The sequence below is a fragment of the Rhinopithecus bieti genome, unplaced genomic scaffold (genome assembly GCF_001698545.2).
Source record: "Rhinopithecus bieti isolate Rb0 unplaced genomic scaffold, ASM169854v2 scaffold_1853, whole genome shotgun sequence".
Lineage (NCBI taxonomy): Eukaryota > Metazoa > Chordata > Mammalia > Primates > Cercopithecidae > Rhinopithecus > Rhinopithecus bieti.
In genome coordinates this window covers 4,031,022-4,050,185 of record NW_016804151.1, presented here as the reverse complement: position 1 = coordinate 4,050,185, position 19,164 = coordinate 4,031,022, and the positions used below count along the sequence as shown (strand labels likewise).

Here is a 19,164-nt window from a genome sequence, read left to right as displayed (position 1 = left end):
GACTTAGGGTTCATGAAAGGAAAAGGGTAGCCTAAATGACAATCCTCCTGGAACATTCTGCTTTTTTTTTTGGAGATGTAATTAACACATACTATAAAAGTCATGTTTTTAAAATGTGCAATGTAATGATTTTAGTATATTCACAAAGTTGTGCAATCATCACTACTTCCTAATTCCAGAAGATTTTCATGATATGTCAAGTTTTAAAATTTAAATTTATACTAACATTATTTCATTTCTTTCTTTGTGGTTGAGATTTAAGTGTTGAATAAAGGTGACTATAGCGATATAACCTGAGCATGAAGATATTTACATATGTCATAAAAATAGACATCAAACACATGTTTACATAGATATAGCAAGAAATATGACTGTTGAGAGCTACATCTACATTGTTGGATCTTTAATCCCACCTCCAGGTTCCCTGTGATAGCCCTTTTACATATGCCNTTTTTTTTTTTTTTTTTTTGAGAAAGAGCCTGGCTCTGTTGCCAAGGCGGAGTGCAGTGGCATGATCTTGGCTCACTGTAACTCCCCTCCCAGGCTCAAGCGATTCTCATGGCTCAGCCTCTCGAGTAGCTGGGACTACTGGTGCTTGCCAGCACACTCAGCTAATTTTGTATTTTTTAGTAGAAGCAGGGTTTCACTGTATTGGCCAGGCTGGTCTGGAACTCCTGACCTAAGTGATCCACCCACCTCAGCCTCCCAAAGTGCTGGCATTACAAGCGAGAGCCACCATGCCCAGTCAATTAGCTGTGTTTTTTAAGGCTTAGTTCACATTTGTGCAAATAGTTCTTTAATTAAACCAGAAAAGCATATCATTCTCCAAAGGTAGATGAAGGCTAAAGATCTCCAAAAGTACCATCAACTGACACCATCACTAGAAAACTTTCCTCACAATAGAAACAATTCATCTCTTTAAGATAGAAAATATTTTAATTTCTGAAATTGGTAACTTTGCTTATTAAGGGCTTAGTTACTAGTTTCTAAAATACACTAAAACAGCTACACATATTGATGAATGTGTGTTTTCTGGGGAACCTGTATAAAATGAAAACATGCTTACTTCTACAGCCAAATCTTTATCCTAATTTCAGCTTACTAGAAATCAATCACTAAATTTACAAACCAAAATATTAGAGTAGACAAAGAATTTTACACAAATCTGGTCAGGTCCAAGTTAAGAAGGAAGATAAAAGAGATTTGAAATAAATATTCTACATTGTTCTTCCAAAAAAGTTTCCTTTCTGTCTCTTGGAATCTAGTCATGAAGAGAAACAGAAAGAATAAAGGCTATAAAGCAGTCATTATGGTGTTCACTGAGATTAAAATATAAACTGATGCCAAGCCCAGGTAGCACAGGCAGTGCATGTATATGTGTGTATGACCTACGTATATATGTTTATATCTGTGTGTATACATACAATGTACAACATATGTTCTATCTGGAAATTAATGGGCTTCACTAAAACTAATGTACCACCCACTGTGTTGGCTTTTATTCTACAAATATGAACACATAAAAGATCAACAGTCTCTAATTAGCTCTAATTTCAACAGGAAGCTCTCCCTCCTGCAAGGCTTCTAAACAGGTACCTCTGGTGTGACTTAGGGTTCATGAAAGGAAAAGGGTAGCCTAAATGACAATCCTCCTGGAACATTCTGCTTTTTTTTTTGGAGATGTAATTAACACATACTATAAAAGTCATGTTTTAAAATGTGCAATGTAATGATTTTAGTATATTCACAAAGTTGTGCAATCATCACTACTTCCTAATTCCAGAAGATTTTCATGATATGTCAAGTTTTAAAATTTAAATTTATACTAACATTATTTCATTTCTTTCTTTGTGGTTGAGATTTAAGTGTTGAATAAAGGTGACTATAGCGATATAACCTGAGCATGAAGATATTTACATATGTCATAAAATAGACATCAAACACATGTTTACATAGATATAGCAAGAAATATGACTGTTGAGAGCTACATCTACATTGTTGGATCTTTAATCCCACCTCCAGGTTCCCTGTGATAGCCCTTTTACATATGCCACCATGTCTAAGAGAAATAGTATTGAACTGAAATACCTCTTAAAATATCTTATTATATAACATATGTGGGCTTTAAAAAATAAATTTCCAGGCTGGGCGCGATGGCTCAAGCCTGCAATCCCAGCACTTTGGGAGGCCGAGACGGGCGGATCACAATGTCAGGAGATCGAGACCATCCTGGCTAATACAGTGAAACCCCGTCTCTACTAAAGAATAAAAAAAACTAGCTGGGCGACAAGGCGGGCGCCTGTAGTCCCAGCTACTTGGGAGGCGGAGGCAGGAGAATGGCGTAAACCTGGGAGGCGGAGCTTGCAGTGAGCTGAGATGCTGCCACCGCACTCCAGCCTGGGCGACAGAGCCAGACTCCGTCTCAAAAAAAAAATAATAAATAAAAATAAAAATAAATAAATAAATAAATAAATAAATTTCCCACAACCTTCCTAACTCTCTTGTCATATGGCAAGCTAGGGTGTGGAAATGACTTTTCAAGCAATATAGATTCTAATGTTGAGGAGGGGTTGTCACTGAACTGGTGCAAGTTCTCACTCAATGCCCTTCAAGATGTTCCCAAGTCAGTCTTTAAGAGTTTACATTAACTGGGTTCCCAGTCCAAGATCTATGAATTATAAAGTGCTCATTCCCAGGACAGAGATCTTATTCTTCACAGGATTAAATTTAGAAGATGTAAAAGGTATTTTCTAACTTTGCTACTTTAATTAAGATAATTATAATATGGCTTCTTAAACTACATGTTGATCATCTTAAAAACCAAATATGTTGATGGTTAGAAACTTATGTTGTTGACTGCCACCTTGAAGGTGTAATTGTAATCTAAGAACTATAAATTTGCCAAGTGTATTACCAGGACAAATGCCTAGACATTATTAAAAGAGTATAGAGACATTAGATGAATGTACTGACAAGTTACCACAATAATCTAAAAGAAATAGCGATAGAGGGTATCAGATAAGTGCAAATAAGAAGCAACAATACTTGAACTTAAAAAGTAATGCCTGCTTTCAAAACAAAAAGTTTAATCCTACTTTAATCTCTCAATAAAAACTATACACATTGATAATCTTACATGCTATAAGTAATTTAAAAATAATATACATCTTACTATTAATGTATACATACCTGCTTTGGCACAAAAAATGATTTAAGACACAATAACAAGTTCAATTCCAGCCTGATTTTAAATGTACAAGTTTGGTCTTCCATTTCTCTCTTATTTTAAAGCATTCTTCACAGAATTTATTCACAACAATGGTAGTAATAAGAAAATCAGAATGATGTTAGCAAAAGGAGAGCTTCATTTTGGATGCTTAATAATAGTTTATAATTACTACCTTCCAGCCTTTCTAAAGCAGCATGCCATGTGATTTACATTAAAAGTTGGTTTTATTGAGGGGATGTTGGTGGTGAAAATTAGCTTCAAATGTTATCTGTAAACACCTTATCTGTTAATAATTACCTGCTATAGAAGTATGTGGGATTTTATCATCAGATCTTGAACCACTTCTATAAGCAAGGGGAGATTATTAGTTGGCAATACTTGAGAGAAATGGGAACAATCAATAAGGGACTAGAGGGGAAGACCCACATAAGTTGGCATTATTCTAGTAATAATTGCATAATCTGTAGTAGTAGGCTTCATAAAATAACAGCCATTTATTGAATGCAACTATAAGCTGAGTCCTTAACATACAGCATCCCTCATCCTTGTAATAATCCACCAAGGAAGCAGATACACTATATCTTTTACAGATAAGGAAGAGGTTCAATAACTAGTCCAAGATGCTGAATGGTGGCATAGGGATTAAAACCCTCAATATAGAGTCCAAATCCTGTGCTCTAAAAAAATGAGCAGGATTTGAGTTCAGGTCTGTCTGACTACAAAATCTACATACTCCTACCATGTTCCTCTGTACACATCCCGTGTTATTCAATTCAGCAACAGAGATAAGATATTCTGTGTGACTATGCTGCCTATGTCCAGCTCTGACCACATAAAGATAACTCTAGTTACAAAAGTGGAAGTCATCCCAATGTGGGTGATTTAATTAATAATGTCACACAGTCCATTTATTGGCAGGACATTTCGGCACTGCTGCTTAGTGCTGAAAATACAGTATTCTTTTATCTTAGTATACTGATGTGGAGGGAGAAGGAGCTATTATGTATCTGTATGAGTCTGAAAAATTAAAGCATGTTGAAGAGAGACAATATTTTACTTGGAAAAAAATAAGTTGGAAATAAGTGTTTCCCAACATTGCATCCTGGGAACAGTGTTGCTAATTACCACTGAAGAGATTCACAATTAATGAACGTATTAAAATGAAATTCTTTTGATTCTGAAACTTCATACTATAAGTCAAATATCACTGTTGTTCAAAAATTCATCTGTGGAAATAAATGTTGCAACAAACACCATTACTGTGCTCAATATACCTTTGTGATTTTTATTTTTCCTTCCAAGTGAGTTGGTATTTTTAACATGTGCTACAGATAGAGGCAAGTTTGAAACATCCTTGTGTCAGTCTTGGAACGGTTCACCTGCTACAAGTCTCTGTGGACATGGCCATGCACAGCTAAAACAGTACTTTGCCATTTTCCTTTTGTTTCATTTTGAAAGTAGAAAGCCACTTTCTTTTTCCCTCTCTTTCTCTCAGCTTCTTATGAAGATTCCCAGTATAAATGCAACAGCTGGAGTTACCTACAAATATACAAACTGAAAGAAAAGAAATATTATGGTTGGCTATTTGGGAATCTCCTGAAATGAAAACATACCTGGACAGTTAGCATGATCAGAGAGTGTCTAAATCAATCGAGGAGGAACAGAGGGAATTGAACTTGCCACAACTGCTGCTTTAAGTAAAAAAAAAAAAAGAAAAAAAAAGGTACTTTACTGGGAATGGTGGCTCGTGCTTGTAATCCCAGTTACTTGGGAGACTGAAGTGGGAGGATTGCTTGAGGCCAGGTGCTCAAGATCAGCCTGGGCAACACAGCAAGACTCAGTCTCATTTAAAATAAAAAAGAAGGTACGTTGATAGGTGCAACATATTTCTCATACCTTGTATCTATCCATTGGGTCTTCCTGTTGCAGCTGACTCTCTCGCATTGTCTGATATTCCTTCTCATATTTCTTCAGCTTCTTGGTTGGTACCTGCAGGGATTTGAGGAAAACCATGTTAGACAAGGGCGCCATTTATGAAAAAAAATTCAGATGTGTTTGCTAAATTTCTGGCATTCTAAGGGAACATGCCCAACTCAAAGTTAGGAGAAAAATACAGACTCCAGAGTAGGGGCTGGCAAACTTTTCCTGTAAAGGTCCATGCAGTATATATTTTAGGCCTTGTGGGTCATATAGTCTAGGTTGCAAAGATTCAACTCTGTCATTATTCCACAAAACCTGCCATGAGTGATACCTAAACAAATGAGTCTGGCTGTGTTCCAAGAAAACTTATTTTACAGAAACAGGCTACAGTTTGTCCACTTCTAAAATTGCTGATGTCACAAACTTCTCTTGTTAATGTATTTAATAGTGCTATTAATTTTAACTTTCTTAAGTATAATTCACTCATATCCTTCTATTATGTTTAAAATGAAAATTATTATGTTATACAAGTAAAAAATTTAGCTACAAGAAATATTCTAAAATGGCCTGGGCATGGTGGCTCATGTCTGTAATCCCAGAACTTTGGGAGGCTGAGGCAGGCGGATCACTCGAGGTCAGGAGTTTGAGACCAGACTGGCCAACATGGTAAATCCCCATCTCTACTAAAATTAAAAATATTAGTCGGGCATGGTAGTGGGCATCTGTAATCCCAGCTACTTTGGAGGCTGAGGCATGAGAATTGCTTGAACCTGGGAGGCTGAGGTTGTGATGAACCAAGATTGCACCACTGCACTCCAGCCTGGGTGATAGAGTGAGACTCAGTCTCAAAAAAAAAAAAAAAAAAGAAAATATTCTAAAATGGAGTTAGTATACTGAAAGGTTTTAGTGTTTGACAATGAAAACTCAAATATAGAATCATTGTGCTGTATGAGATAATAGAAAGTCATCTAAACAACTCATTTATTTCTTGTGAAAATTATGTCATCCACAAAAGACAGTAGTTTACTCTTTTCTGAAAAAAAGACTAGAATCCTATGGACTCTTCAAATTTTAAAAATAAACAAATAAGCACAGCATAGTATAAAAGCCCTCAATAAACAGATATTTAACCTCTCTTAGGGGACAGTGGTGCACATCTATAGCCCCAGCTACTTGGGAGGTTGAGATGGAAGAATTGCTTGAGTGGACAAGTTCCAGGCTGCACTGCACTATGACGGCCACTTACTCTAGCCTGGGCAACAGAATGAGACTCAGTCTTTTAAAACAAACAAACAAAAAACTCTCCTAGCCTCAGTTTCTTCGTCTATAAAATAGCAGGTAAACAAAATTTCTACCTCATAATGGTGTCAGGAGAATTAAATGAGTTAACAGAGAGGTATCTAAAACAATGCCTGGTTCATGGACATTTTTAAATTTTTTTAAAAACAAGTATTCAATCAAAATTAAGGTATTAGAACTTATTCTGTTCCATAATACATATTAAATATACTTTTAGTCTTTCTTTGGACAAAGTTATAGAATTCCTTTACTTATTTATTTTATTTTAACTTTTGTAGAAGTGGGGTCTGGCTATGCTGCTGAGACTGGTCTCAAACACCTGGGCTGAAGTGATCCTCCTTCCTCAGCCTCCCAAAGCACTGGGATTACAGGCATGAGCCACTGTGCCTAGCCCATGATTCCTTTAAACATCAAAACCTTTCCTTAATGTTTTTGTTTGGTTTAAGATTACAAACATGCTATGTTGCAAACTTCTTGCAGATTCTGAGAAGGAAAGGATGATGTGTTGCCCTCAGTATCTGCCATAATACCTAGTGGTATTTGGCTCATACTAGGCCCTCAACAGATTGTTTCTTGTTGAGTTTAAAATATGGTATTTAGAAAACATATACATATGAGTGAGAGAGCAAAAGAGAATGGAAAACACCTAGCATGAATATAAAATTATCTCACAATTTCCTTATTTTCATTAAAATGAGGACAGTATTAATTCTCTGGCATCTGGCCAAATAATTTGTTACATAAAAACAAAGACACCAGGTGTCATTCCCATCTTATTCTAATTACTTTGTTTTTCCTATCCAGGAACACTATGAAGTACTAGAATTATCAGCTTCCGACCACAATTGGGAAGTTTCACAAACTCAGTTCAAACCTGATAGATGACACAAACCAGTCAACAACCACATTATGAGAATATTCATCTGGCTGATGAGGGAATGTCTCCCCAGCCAAACAATGAGTGAGGACATTTCCCAGGGTGAAACTGAATTGCAAAACCACTGCTGAATACTGTTATAAGAAACACGAATCCTTTATTACTCCATCTCCAGAGACCTCTAACAAGTATACTGTGACCAACTAGAGTGCAATAGAAAGGAAAGCACCAGCTGCCAACTGTGTAGCCTCACAGATCATTAGATAAACAAGGGAAATATACACGATCATATGTTAACAAAACAACAATGACATTATTTTTCTTGGCTTTGATAGCAGTCTCAATTTCTTTCAGTTTTATTTTCTCTATATACTTTAATCATACACTGAGAAAACCAAAATAGACTCTGAAGATGAAGTTGTAAATCACTAGCACTAAAATAGTCCTGGAGTTATAGAAAAAGGGGAAGCTTCAAGGTTTTAAGGAGTGACAAGGTGTCTCCAATGTTTCCCTAGGACCAGACGCAAGGGCCAAGGGGAGCAGCTAAAGGTATTGTTAGGAGAGAGCCTACTCCTGGAGTCATTTTAGCACCAGAGCAGAAGTATTTCAGTATTTTTACTGCAGGAATACCATACCACTGGACACCAGGCTGAGTATTAGTTCCATGTGGAAGTATTTTCTACATGGTTCTAAAATGGATCCAGTCACCAGTGACTGAATTACATACTGGAAGCTTGTGCTTAGAGAATTCTGAAACCATATTTTTAAACTTCAAACTATTATATATATTTTTTTACATGTAAGAGAAAAAATATTCTTTTAAAAGATATTTTACATGTCCTTTTAAAAGTCACTTTTACTACTTACATTAAGAGGTTCATTTCAAAGTGAAATATTAAAAAAAAAAAAAGGCAATAACACTCTCAATAAGCTAATCCTTTCCCATCTGGCTGAGATTCTAGGATATTTGGCTTCATCTTGTTCAGGGAAACAGAGCAGGTTCCCAGAACAATATGTTGCTAGGAAACCTTCCAAGCTTATTTATCTTGTGCTGTGGGGTGATACTGAGCATCCACCTGTGTGACTGGCACAACATGAAAGGGAGGAAAAGGGTGGAGAAGGAAGAGACAGGAGAGCTGATATGAAACACTTGTTATTTATGAGGTAATCAAAGAAAATAGATTTTCAGTTTTTAAAACCATATTTCAGGACAAACTTGATTTTATTTTAGGGAATATTGAATGGGATACAGAAGTTTGAAATTTTTCTTACTGGAGAAAGAAATTTAAAAACATCTTCAGGGCTGGGCGCAATGGCTCACGCCTGTAATCCCAGCACTTTGGGAGACCGAGGTAGGCGAATCACTTGAGGTCAGAAGTTCGAGACCAGCCTGATCAACATGGTGAAACCCCATCTCTACTAAAAATACAAAATTAGCTGGGTGAGGTGGCACATGCCTGTAATCCCAGCTACTCAGGAGGCTGAGGCAGGAGAACCGCTTGAACCTGGGAGGCAGAGGTTGCAGTGAGCCAACACTGCACCATTGCACTCCAGCCTGGGCAACAAGAGTAAAACTCCATTTCAAAAGAAAAAAAAAATCTCTTCAGTATGTATTTTTAAATAAAAGAACAAAAAGTCACTAAGAGTTATCAGAATTGAAACATCCTATAAGTAAGGGTGTACCTGAAGAATGTGCTAAGAACCACCAGTCCAGGTCGGGCACGGTGGCTCACACCTGCAATCCCAGCATTTTGGGAGGCCGAGGCAGGCGGATCACCAGGACAGGAGATTGAGACCATCCTGGCTAACATGGTGAAACCCCGTCTCTACTAAAAATACAACAACAACAAAAAATTAGCTGGATGTGGTGGCGGGTGCCTGTAGGCCCAGCTACTCAGGAGGCTGAGGCAGGAGAATGGTGTGAACCCGGGAGGCAGAGCTTGCAGTGAGCCAAGATCGTGCCACTGCACTCTAGCTTGGGTGACAGAGCAAGACTCTGTCGCAAAAAAAAAAAAAAGAACCACCAGTCCTTTTAAATATCTACCTAATGTTGAGGTCCTGTTCCACCAACTGTCCATGCTCTGTTCTTCCAGTATTTCCTAAGTTCAAGAAATGTTCTCAAAGAATATATAACTGTTTTATGTGTGCAACTAATGATGAGCATTCACTACTGTGAAATGGTATTAGTAACGGGCAAACAAACAAATAGAAAAAGAAAAAAAAAAAAGGATATCCATTCATGGCAAGACAACCCCTAACAAGTATGATAGCAGTCATTTAAATAATCAACCAAGGCTTGACATTGCAGGCTTGACACTACATTTGGCAGCATTTACAGAGAGAACCAGTGTTTTCACCTTTTAAATAGCTTATAATGTTTATATTTCACACTGTGCTTGGCCCTGACATTGAAATTCCTAACACAAATATCCATTTACAGAGAAAGAGTAAATTGGAGCTGGAGGAACCTTTGGAGACTACTTGTCTGGTACAATCCCTTCTTTGGGATGAAGAAACTGAATAAATGTGGCTAGAGTCTTGGACAGAGCCACCTGATTGCAGCAGAGCAAATGGGAGTCTGGGTGGATCCACTGCCTCTATGGCCTGCACTCTACTCCTTCCGGGTACTGGGCCACCTCTCAGGTGCAGGGTTTCCCAAACTTTAGTCATTCGGATACCACTTTCATTATTTTTGCCATAACCATACACATTGTACTATGTTTTTCTTTTTTATTTTTATTTTTTTTTATTTTTTGAGATGGAGTCTCACTCTCTTGCCCAGGTTGGAGTGCAGTGGTGCGATCTTGGCTCACTGCAACCTCTGACTCCCAGGTTCAAGTGATTTTCCTGCCTCAGCCTTCCGAGGAGCTGGGACTACAGGCATGCACCACCACGCTTGGCTAATTTTTGTATTTTTAGTGGAGACAGAGTTTCACCATGTTGGTCAGGCTGGTCTTGAATTCCTGACCTCGGGTGATCCACCTGTCTCGGTCTCCCAAAGTGCTGGGATTACAGGCGTAAGCCACCATGTCCGGTTGTAGCCTATTTTTTCTTTAAGTCAGGGGTCTCACTATGTTGCCCAGGCTGGTCTCGACCTTCTGCCCTCAAGTGATCTGCCTGCCTCAGCCTCCCAAAGTGCTGGGATTACAGGTGTGAGCCACCATACCCAACCAAAATCAACTAATTTTTTTATATACATTTATTTTCCAAGAAAACATTCCATTTGGAATCAACATAGACAACGGTGGTAGGCAGAAAATGGTCTCCCAGAGATGGCTGAATTCTAATCCCTAGAACTTGTGAATGTGTTACCTTACATGGTCAAATGAATTTTGCAGATGTGATTAAGGTTAAGGACCTTAAGATGGGAAGGTTACTTTAGATTATCTGAGTGGGCCTAGTGAAATCACGTGAGTCATTAAAAGAAGAGAACCTTTCGGGACTTCATTCAGATATCACTACTGCAGAAGGATCAAAGAAATTCTGTGTGGCTTTGAGGACACGGGGGAAGATCCATGAGTAAGGCAATGTAGGCAGCCTCTAGAAGCTTGGAAAAGGCAAGGAAATGGATTCTCCCAAAGAACCTCCAGAAGGGAAGGCAGCCTGGCCAACACCCTCATTCCCAGCCCAGTGAGACTCTTATCAGACTTGTACAAAACTATATACTAAAAGATTTATCTTCGTAGTTATTTGTTATGGAAACAATAGGAAACTAAAACAATATATTATAAATAACTACAATTAATTGAGCTACTAAATGTTTACAAACAAAACTCAGTTGAAAGTCTTAACACTTTTGCTTAAGGCAATATAAGAACTCCCCTGCTCTTTATTTTACAACCAACTGCAAATTATGTCAATATAAAGTCAACTATAAACTATTAACCTTATGTTATAAATACCAGAATACTGGGGCTAGGCATGGTGACTCACGCCTGTAATCCCAGCACTTTGGGAGGCTGAGGTGGGCAGATCACAAGGTCAGGAGATCGAGACCATCCTGGCTAGCATGGTGAAACCCCGTCTCTACTAAAAATATAAAAAATTAGCTGGGCGTGGTGGTGGGCACCTGTAGTCCCAGCTGCTTGGGAGGCTGAGGCAGGAGAATGGCATGAACCCAGGAGGTAGAGCTTGCAGTGAGCCAAGATCACTCCACTGCACTCCAGCCTGGGCAACAGAGTGAGACTCCATTTCAAAAAAACAATACATACATACATACATACATACATACATACATACCAGAATACCAAACTAGACAGCAAGCAAAAAAACAAAAACAACTCCACCCCAGCCCATGCATAGATTCACTCAGTGCCTTTCTGCTTTCTCCCTCAGATCACTAATGGCAACTGGTTGCACCAGCTGTACCCAGTTCCTGCCAAGGATCTGTGTGTCTGCTGGGTCTGTCCCACAGACCCTGGCCGATGGATGAAATGAGTACTCCGACACAGGTATGCAGTGTAAGAGCAGCTAGGTGACTGCCTGGCTCTAGTCACCAGAAAGCAGCCCCGAGAAGCTGGAGCTACTTGCTTTTATTCGGTGCAGGCACAATGCCAAAAGTCTGGAGCAAAAACAACCTGTAGGTAATTAACATTTATTGTTCCCCTTTTAGGGAGAATGTCCCCATGGATGATCAAAGGTCAGTTCTTGGTTAACATAAGTAAAAAAGCTTAAGATAAATTCCCCTACACTCTCTTGTACCTACTCCTTGCCCAATGCCTCAGGGTTATAGAAGAGCTGCCTTCAGCTATTCTCCCCTGGGGCTCTGCAGAACCTTCTGATCTTTCAGAAGGTTTGCGTCCTTTCCCTATAGTTTTTCCCCACCACTCTGACTGATCTCCCAGTGTCCACTGATATTTTCTATTATGTTTCATTGTAATTCCACAATTATTTCTCAGACCCTCTAAAATGATTTCATAATCAGCAGTTTGAAGGACACTGCACGAAATGAAATGGGCTTTTTCATCTATTCCCCCCATGATAATACTCAGAGGGTTATAGTTCTAAATCACTGGAGAAGCTTTATTAACTCTACTTATCACCAATACCCTCACCTGTCATTACAGATGAGAGCGGGTCCTTGTCAGCTGTTATCAGGAAATACAAAGAAAAGAGCTTAATGAGTTTGAGGCAAAGGGGAGTGGTAGGGGAATGGCGAGGGAGTGCTAAACAGTGACCTTCAATAACAGTAAAAGAGCACAATAATTACTCATTTGCCTTACTCTTTCTCAGTATTAGTCATGCTGGCCTCAGTTGGAGATATGGGAGGGGAAGACTGAAAAGAATACACCCAACTTTCTTCATTCTCCATGTTTTCTCCCTTCTTCTCATTTAAGGTGTTTATTTCATATTTGCATATATGACTCTTGTAGATTGAATATATATTAATCGTGTTGTATACCAATAATTATTAGATGAATTTACCATAATAATCTTCATCTCACTAATCATATCAACCAGTGATATCACCCTATTTTGCATTTTTACTTTCATATCTGATTTTGAATACTTACTAATATTTGAATTTCACATGCATTAGTTATTCTTTTTTTAATTTTTTTTTGCACGCCACCACGCCTAGCTAATTTTTGTATTTTTATTCGAGATGGAGTTTCTCCATGTTGTCCAGGCTGCTCTTGAATTCCTAACCTCAAGTGATCTGCCCTCCTCAGCCTCCCAAAGTGAGTTATTTCTAATAAAACTTATTTTGGCCAGGTGCGGTGGCTCACGCTTATAATCCCAGCCCTGTGGGAAGTCAAGATGGGTGGATCACTTGAGTTCAGGAGTTTGAGACCAGCCTGGACAACATGGTGAAACCCTATGTTTATAAAAAATGCAAAAATTAGCTGAGCATTGTGGTACATGCCTGTAGTCTCAGCTACTTGGAAGGCTGAGGTGGGAAGATCACCTGAGCCTGGGAGGCTGGGTTGCAGTGAGGTAAAATCATGACACTGCACTCCAGCCTAGGTGACAGAGTGAGACCCTGTCTCAAAACAAAACAAATAAAAACATTTATTTGCTTACATATAAGATTTGGTTAAGTTTCCTGATTATCAAACTCAATCATCTTTTTTTTTTTAAAGAGACAGGGTCTTGTTCTGCTGCTCGGGCTGGAGTGCAGTGGCGCAATCACAGCACACTGCAGCCTCGAATTCCTGGACTCGGGTGATCCTCCCACCTTAGCTTCCTGAGTAGCTGGGACTATAGGGGCACACCACCATGCCTAGTGTTCTTTTTTTTCTTTTTTTTTTTTTTTGTGGTAGAGCCAGGGTCTCACTATGTTGCCCAGGATGGCCTCAAAATCCAAGGCTCAAGCAATCTTCCCACCTCAGCCTCCCAAAGGCTGGGATTACAGGTGTGAGCCACCATGTCTGGCCCAAACAAGATCTTTGTACATTTAGGAGTTCAAGGGTTTTGTATATTTAGGAGCTGCAGTGCTTTTCAACACCACAGATCTTAAACTTCGGATCATAATTAATGGAATAATAGAACTCTTAAATAACAAATTTGAAACTCACTATAGTAACTTGAAAAGAACTTATACACAGAAAAGACAGAAATAACAGAATACACATGTAAAGATTTTCCAAGTTGGTCTATGCTCTGTAATATATATGGAATGATCTTTGGCATATCCTGACTTTATGAAACAGTACATTAATTTTGTGAAAAGTTGTTTTTGCATTTAAGTAGAGAAAAGAACCTGGGCACTACCAGTGCTTCTCAAGGTAAGATATTATTGGCATTTTGGGTGGAATAATTTTTGATGTAGACTATGCTCTCCATTTCTGAGCCCATGGCATCCCTGGGCCCATTTATGATTTCACCTATTAAATGTCAGTAGCAGCTGTCTGTCACTGTGACAAACAGGATGCCTACACACCTTTCTAAACCAGGTGTGGATGTTGGGGGCTAGTAGATTTGAGGGGTACATGTTTGAGAAGATATGGGATTCATACTAAAAACCACTGAGCTAAACTATCAATAAAGACAAGAGGAGAGGCCTGGAACAGTGTGCAAGGTTTTTAGCACTGCAATGATATATTCAGACATCCACTTCCCTCTGCTTTGTTCTTGGTTAGCAGTAATTGGCACTAAGTATGGAATTCCTTCATATCAAAAAATTTCCTAACAGTTTTCAGCCTATAATTTAGAAAAATCTGTATTTAATCCTGCCAGCAACTCCATGAGGGAAGTATTATTTGGATTTTACAAATAAGTTGAGGATAGGTAACTTGCCTAAGATCAGAAATAAAATAGTCAGAAATAAATAGTCAGAAATGAAATCTAGTTGGCCTCCAGAACCTGCCCTCTTTAACTACATTGCTCTACTGCCTAGCACCAGATGATTAAAGTAAACCTGCTCAAGAAGCTGACAGTCTAGATACAGTGCCAAATATGTGTCTAGTTATCATCTAGTTTCATAAGTGCAATAACAGATATTTATAAAAGGTACAAAGATGATCAAGGAGAAATTTGTGGGACAGAGGGTTAGAGAGGGAGAAGCACCTCAGTGAGGAGGATTTTCATGACGACTGATTTATGCAAGCTTCCTTGCCCAGTTAAAACACAGAGCATTTCCCCTGTACTCAGTTTTAACATTGGGTCAGTCACTTGTAAGAGCTATCTTTCAGGGTTTGATGAATCTCCTTCTGTAATTCAGAAATGAAAGATACAAAAATATTAATTTATGGATGCAAATACTGGTAAAGTACATCACTCTGTTGTTCTTTTTTAAATGCTGATATGACCCAAGTTAACATTTTCTGAAGTGAAGATTCCTGGTGTTCAGTTCAGGTGCCTAGAAAATTAATAGGCCAAAGGTACTAGCCATTATGTGCTGCTCTTGCTCACTTCAGACAATTTCTTAGGATGAATATAAATGATCTCATTTAATATATTAATCAATGGACAAAGAAAAAATAGATATGTAATATAGTATCACTTTCCTTGGAAATTTGGGGGTTGCTGAGAGTTTCTAAGTCAGAGTCACCGTTATTTCTGAAAGGACTTATCAAGATCTGGACATAAAGTGGATCAGTGGCAACCAAAATTCTAACAGTCAGTATGTAGTAGTATAAAGGACTCAGGAAGAAACAGATGAAAAGGAATCAGGAGACGGCATCCAACAAGAGGAGGGACACATCCTATAGGCTTCACTTAATCCTCTTCATAGTGGTCAGCAAAAGAAGTCACTTTGACTTCTTTTAAGCTTTTAGCACTAGGAGGAGAGAGAACATATTAAATAACAATATTTTGCCCCATGTGTCTTGGGTGTCGGGGGGAACCTTCAGAGAATCTAAGAGCCTGTAAATGATTATCAGCTGTATTCTAATACTTAAGGAGCATAATGGTTTAAGGGGGTGGGGACAAAGGACATACTTATCTCTTGCAACTCTAACATAATTTCCAAGGCTTATTATAGACATCAAATTCCTAGGCATTCTCCTCCTGAATTCATACTAACATACAATCTATGGTGCTGTACTTGCTTTAATCTCATCTGACATGTCTAGCTTTCCCAATTACTCAAGCCTAGTGGTGTGCAGACTTGTGACAGGTTCCTGGACCTTTATTCATGAATAATTACATGACATGAGCCACTTTCCAGTGTTTGTGGCTTACTCCAGAATGTAACATGCTCATTAAAGTATCTTTGAGAGCTTCTGAAATACTGATTTGTACTTTATTTGCCACATTCTCGTATAAGCTGTGGTCCCAATGCTGTAGCAATTTTGGGAGACTTGCATTTTACAGAATCTGCTTACCTGTTCATTTTTAATTCCTCATCTTCAGGCCTGTAAATCTAATCTTGTATAATATTTTTGTGGAACTCCTTGGCACTTCTGCTTTAGAGATTTCCTATCAATAAATAATATCTGGAGGTAGAGGAATTTCTGTACTACGTGCTGACAACTCCTAAATTTATAGTTTTCAGCCCAGAACTTCTAAGCTTAGCCTACATATCCAGTTGTGAACTTCCTATCATCATTTGGATGATTCACATTCAAGACATTTAAACCTGGACTGATACCCCACCTTCTACCCACAATTTGTTCTTCTCCCACTGTTCATCTTACATCCAGAAGCTCAAGCCAGAAACCCACAAGTCACCATTGCCTTCTCCCCCAGCCAGTGCTCAGGCAATCCATCACTAGATTCTATACTGTATGCCTCCAAAATATCTATCTTGTTTTTCTTTGGAACTTCACTGGCAATGCCCAATTCAAGCCATAATCACCTTTCATCACAACTAGTGCCATAAATTCCGAAGTGGACTCCCCATGTTCATAGTTGCTGTACTAAATCTTTTTGCCATCGGGCAGCCAAAGTAATTTTTTTCCAGGATGCAAATCTAACATCATTTTCCTTCCTAACATTTTCCAATTGCTTCCTATTGCACTTAGGATAGAGGAATACTTGGCTCTGCTAGTCCTATAGAATCTAGTCTCTATCTACCTCCCCTTCATTCTCTACGCTTATATTTTGCAAAAGTGTGGTTTGTCCATCTCAGAAAGTACATAAAACTATCCAAATAGGTACAGAAAGCAAAAGGTGATTATGAGAATTTCATGTTGTTTTTAGAACATGAAAACAGTCAGGAAGGACTATTTTTATTTCATCTTTTAAAAAACATTCATGCTTATTTTATTGTAGTACAGGTAGCTAATTTATTTCAAAAGGAATGTACATGTATTGGTGGTATGGGCTCACATGGCTTTCATTCACAAGGATCACAATCAAGAGTTTAAAGACAATCAGTCTCTGCTCCAGCCACACAGGAGTTCTTTTAGTACCTTTACTGCATCATGCCCTCCCCTGCCTCAGGCTTCTGCTGGGATGGATCTAGTACATTCACCCTAAAATTCTGATTCAGAAGGTCTGAGGTGTGATCAGGCACCTCTATCTTTTTTAAAAATCTTAATATTTGTGGATACATAGTAATTTTATATATATATGGGGTACATATATATATGGGGTGTGTGTATATATATATGTGGGGTATATATATATACACATATATGGGGTACAGGAGATAGTTTGAAACTGGCATGTAATGTGTAATAATCACATCAGGTAAAATGGGGTAGCCATCCCCTCAAGCATTTATCCTTTGTGTTACAAAGAATCCAGTTACACTCTTATTACTATTATTTTTTTGGAGGCAGGGTCTTGCTCTGTGGCCTCAACTGAAGTGCTGTGGCGCAGTCACCGCTCACTGTAGCATCAACCTCCTGGGCTTAAGTGATCTTCCCACCTCTTAGCCTGTAACTGGGACTACGGGCACCTGCCACCATACCTGGCCAATTTTTTGTATTTTTTGTAAAGACAGGGTCTCGCTATGTTGCCCAGGCTGGTCTTGAAACCCTGGGCTCAAGTGGTCTGACTTCCTCAGCCTCCCAAAGTGCTGGGATTACAGATGTGAGCCACTGCACCCAGCCCAATTATATTCTTTTAGTTATCTTTAAATGTACAATTAATTATTATTGACTACAGTCATCCTGCTGTGCTATCAAACTCGAGGTCTTATTCATTCTAATTTTATTTTGTTCAAGTACCTTTATATTTACAAAGCTACTCAGGCAATTTTGATGTACTGCCCATCTGAAAAACCACCGAACTAAACCATTAAGTACTAGAAAGGAAGAAGAGACAGGCGACAGAAGCTTTTATGAATTGGTCTGAGAACACAACCACCACTTCCTAAGGGAATATCTATTCTGAGTTTCAAACAACCAATTTATAAATAAATTTTAGGAGAGAAGAAATTTGTAAGATCAGGAAGGACTATTTTAGTGTCCCAAAATATTTCAAGAATCTATTTACATAAGCAGCTTGGATATAAGAATAAAATTAAGTTTTAAAGAAGACAAAAACCATATTCTTCACGCACAATTATTTGAGCAGCAGTTTCTCTTTGATACTCTATTTGGGGTGGTTTAGAAATTAAACAGGCTGGTTGGGCACGGTGGCTTATGCCTGTAATCCCAGCACTTTGGGAGGCCGAGGCGAGCGGATCATCTGAGCTTGGGAGGTTGAGACCAGCCTGGCCAACATGGTGAAACCCCATCTCTACTAAAAATACAAAAAAATTAGCCAGGTGTAGTGGCTCATGCCTATAATCCCAGCTACTCAGGAGGCTGAGGCAGGAGAATCGCTTGAACCCAGGAGGCAGAGGGTACAGTGAGCCGAGATCGTGCAATTTCACTCCAGCCTGGGTGACAAGAGCAAAACTCCGTCTCAACAACAACAAAAAAAACAAAAGAAAGAAAGAAATTTGGCCGGGCGCGGTGGCTCAAGCCTGTAATCCCAGCACTTTGGGAGGCCAAGACGGGTCGATCACAAGGTCAGGAGATCAAGACCATCCTGGCTAACACGGTGAAACCCCGTCTCTACTAAAATATACAAAAAACTAGCCGGGCGAGGTGGTGGGCGCCTGTAGTCCCAGCTACCCGGGAGGCTGAGGCAGGAGAATGGCGTAAACCTGGGAAGTGGAGCTTGCAGTGGGCTGAGATCCGGCCACTGCACTCCAGCCTGGGCGACAGAGCGAGACTCCGTCTCAAAAAAAAAAAAAAGAAAGAAAGAAAGAAAGAAATTAAACAGCCTTGGCTGAGCATGGTAACTCATGCTGGTAATCCCATAATCTCAGCACTTTCGGAGGCTGAGGCAGGTGGATCACCTGTGGTCACGAGTTTGAGACCAGCCTGACCAACATGGCGAAACTCACCCCCCCCGCACCGCCCGTCTCCACTAAAAATACAAAAATTAGCTGAGTGAAACTCTGTCAAGAAAGAAAGGAAGGAAGGAAGGAAGGAAGGAAGGAAGGAAGGAAGGAAGC

The 19,164-nt window shown here is 39.1% G+C and overlaps 1 protein-coding gene across 6 annotated transcripts in view; it reads right to left on the bottom strand.

Annotated features, from left to right (window-relative positions):
- Positions 1-19,164, bottom strand: part of RABGAP1L (RAB GTPase activating protein 1 like) — an 808,808-nt gene that overhangs the window by 36,258 nt on the left and 753,386 nt on the right. For 4 of the 6 annotated variants that reach the window (XM_017866951.1, XM_017866953.1, XM_017866956.1 and 1 more), the window contains one exon: positions 5,126-5,218. In XM_017866951.1, the coding sequence (XP_017722440.1) occupies positions 5,126-5,218 (93 nt within the window). Of the gene's footprint in view, positions 1-4,485; positions 4,784-5,125; positions 5,219-19,164 lie in introns of those variants that run through there. The other 2 variants (XM_017866952.1, XM_017866957.1) reach the window with 1 other exon arrangement.